This window comes from Dipodomys ordii, unplaced genomic scaffold (genome assembly GCF_000151885.1).
Source record: "Dipodomys ordii isolate 6190 unplaced genomic scaffold, Dord_2.0 Scaffold106, whole genome shotgun sequence".
In the NCBI taxonomy this organism is placed as follows: domain Eukaryota; kingdom Metazoa; phylum Chordata; class Mammalia; order Rodentia; family Heteromyidae; genus Dipodomys; species Dipodomys ordii.
Window position 1 is genome coordinate 2,765,484 of NW_012267322.1, and position 1,493 is coordinate 2,766,976.

The 1,493-nt window shown below is 52.1% G+C and overlaps 1 protein-coding gene across 1 annotated transcript in view; it reads right to left on the reverse strand.

Annotated features, from left to right (window-relative positions):
- Positions 1–1,179: 1,179 nt before the first annotated feature.
- Snx20 (sorting nexin 20) overlaps positions 1,180–1,493 on the reverse strand; it is a 9,588-nt gene continuing 9,274 nt past the window's right edge. Inside the window, exon 5 of the mRNA XM_013027887.1 lies at positions 1,180–1,488. Coding sequence (XP_012883341.1) covers positions 1,295–1,488 — 194 coding nt within the window. The 3' untranslated portion in view covers positions 1,180–1,294. The remainder of the gene's footprint in view (positions 1,489–1,493) is intronic.

Genomic DNA, 1,493 nt, shown 5'->3' on the forward strand with positions numbered 1-1,493 from the left:
CTCCATGATGGGTTGGGGGAGTTTTGGTGGGGCATTCAAACCACAGCAGTAGCTCAGCCCACATTGACCTTGACATTGAGAACCTAACACTTTGGTCTCTGGGATTTTTCTTCTTTTGTTTCTAGAATCTAATGTTAACCTCTCATGTCACACATTTTTGTCTTTCTAGGTGAATAGTTGGTGCATTTTACAACTGAGAACATGTTACATTTGATAACTTATCAAATCTGCTTGAACATTACAAATCAACTCACCACTTAAAAATTTCCATTCAGCACTTTAATTTCTCATATGCTCAGTTGAATGTCTTCCTCCTCAAGTATTCAGGGACTTAAAGACTTTCTTGACAAACACTACAGTGACCACCACAAGGAGACGCTGTTGAACAGCATCTGGTGCAGTCTGGTGAATGCTGGTCCATGAGTACCTTGACCTCTCTCCTTTGAGCCAGACCCCTATCCAGGACAAGGTGGTTCCCCATATTAATGTTCTCAAATTACAGTCCCTTAATGCACCCTGATAAGCTCAGCCAGATGGCTTAGGTCTTCACAGGGTCCCAGCCTTCCGTATATTGATCCAAACCAGCCTGGATCACTAATCAGGTCAGATCATCGGACTAGACGTCATCCTGGGGAGGGTTGGGAGAAGCTGACCTGGAGAGGCAATATGAGTTTTGAACCTGCTGAGGGAGAGGGGTGGCTCTACAGGAGAAAAGATAGACGTCAGGATGGCTGGGAATATTTGCAAGCAGCCCTCAGGCCCACAGGAGGAGAGGAAGGAGCCTGGGCCGCTGGAGAGAGTCTTCTGGCCAGAAAATGAAGTGCTGCTTTATGGGTGACACTCGACATAAATTTTTCCTCTGGCAGGGCACAGAAACAGGTAATTTCCATATCATTCCCAAAGTCTTGGGCAGCTGAGCTTGTAGGGATTTTTTTGTGTGTGCCGGTCCTGGGCCTTGAACTCAGGGCCTAGGCTCTGTCCCTAAGCTTTTTCTGTTCAAGGACTAACACTCCATCGTGTAAGCCACGGTGCCACTTCTGGCTTTTATGGTAGTTTATGGGAAATAAGTGTCTCACGGGCTTTTCTGTCCAGGCTGGCTTCGAACCATGATCCATCCGCAGATCTCAGTCCCCTGAATGGCTAGGATGACAAGCCTGGCTTTAAGATGAGGTGAGCCCGGCACCCAAGGGAAACGAGACAAACAGAGGGTTCCCTGGGCACCATCGGAGCCCCAAAGGGCACCATCGGAGCCCCAAAGGGCACCATCGGAGCCCAGGGGCCGCCGGCGGCGGGGTCAGGGCAGGTACTCGCGCACCGTGAGCTCTTTGAGCGTGACGCTGCGGTCCGCGGGCCTCCGCAGCCGGCTCTCCTCCAGCCGGGCCTGCAGGGACACGAAGTCCTTGCCCAGCGCATAGGCCAGGTGGACCATGGCGTCCAGCAGCGGCCCGTAGTAGCGGTGGCTCTCCCGGGCCTGCAGGCAGCGCAGGGCGCGC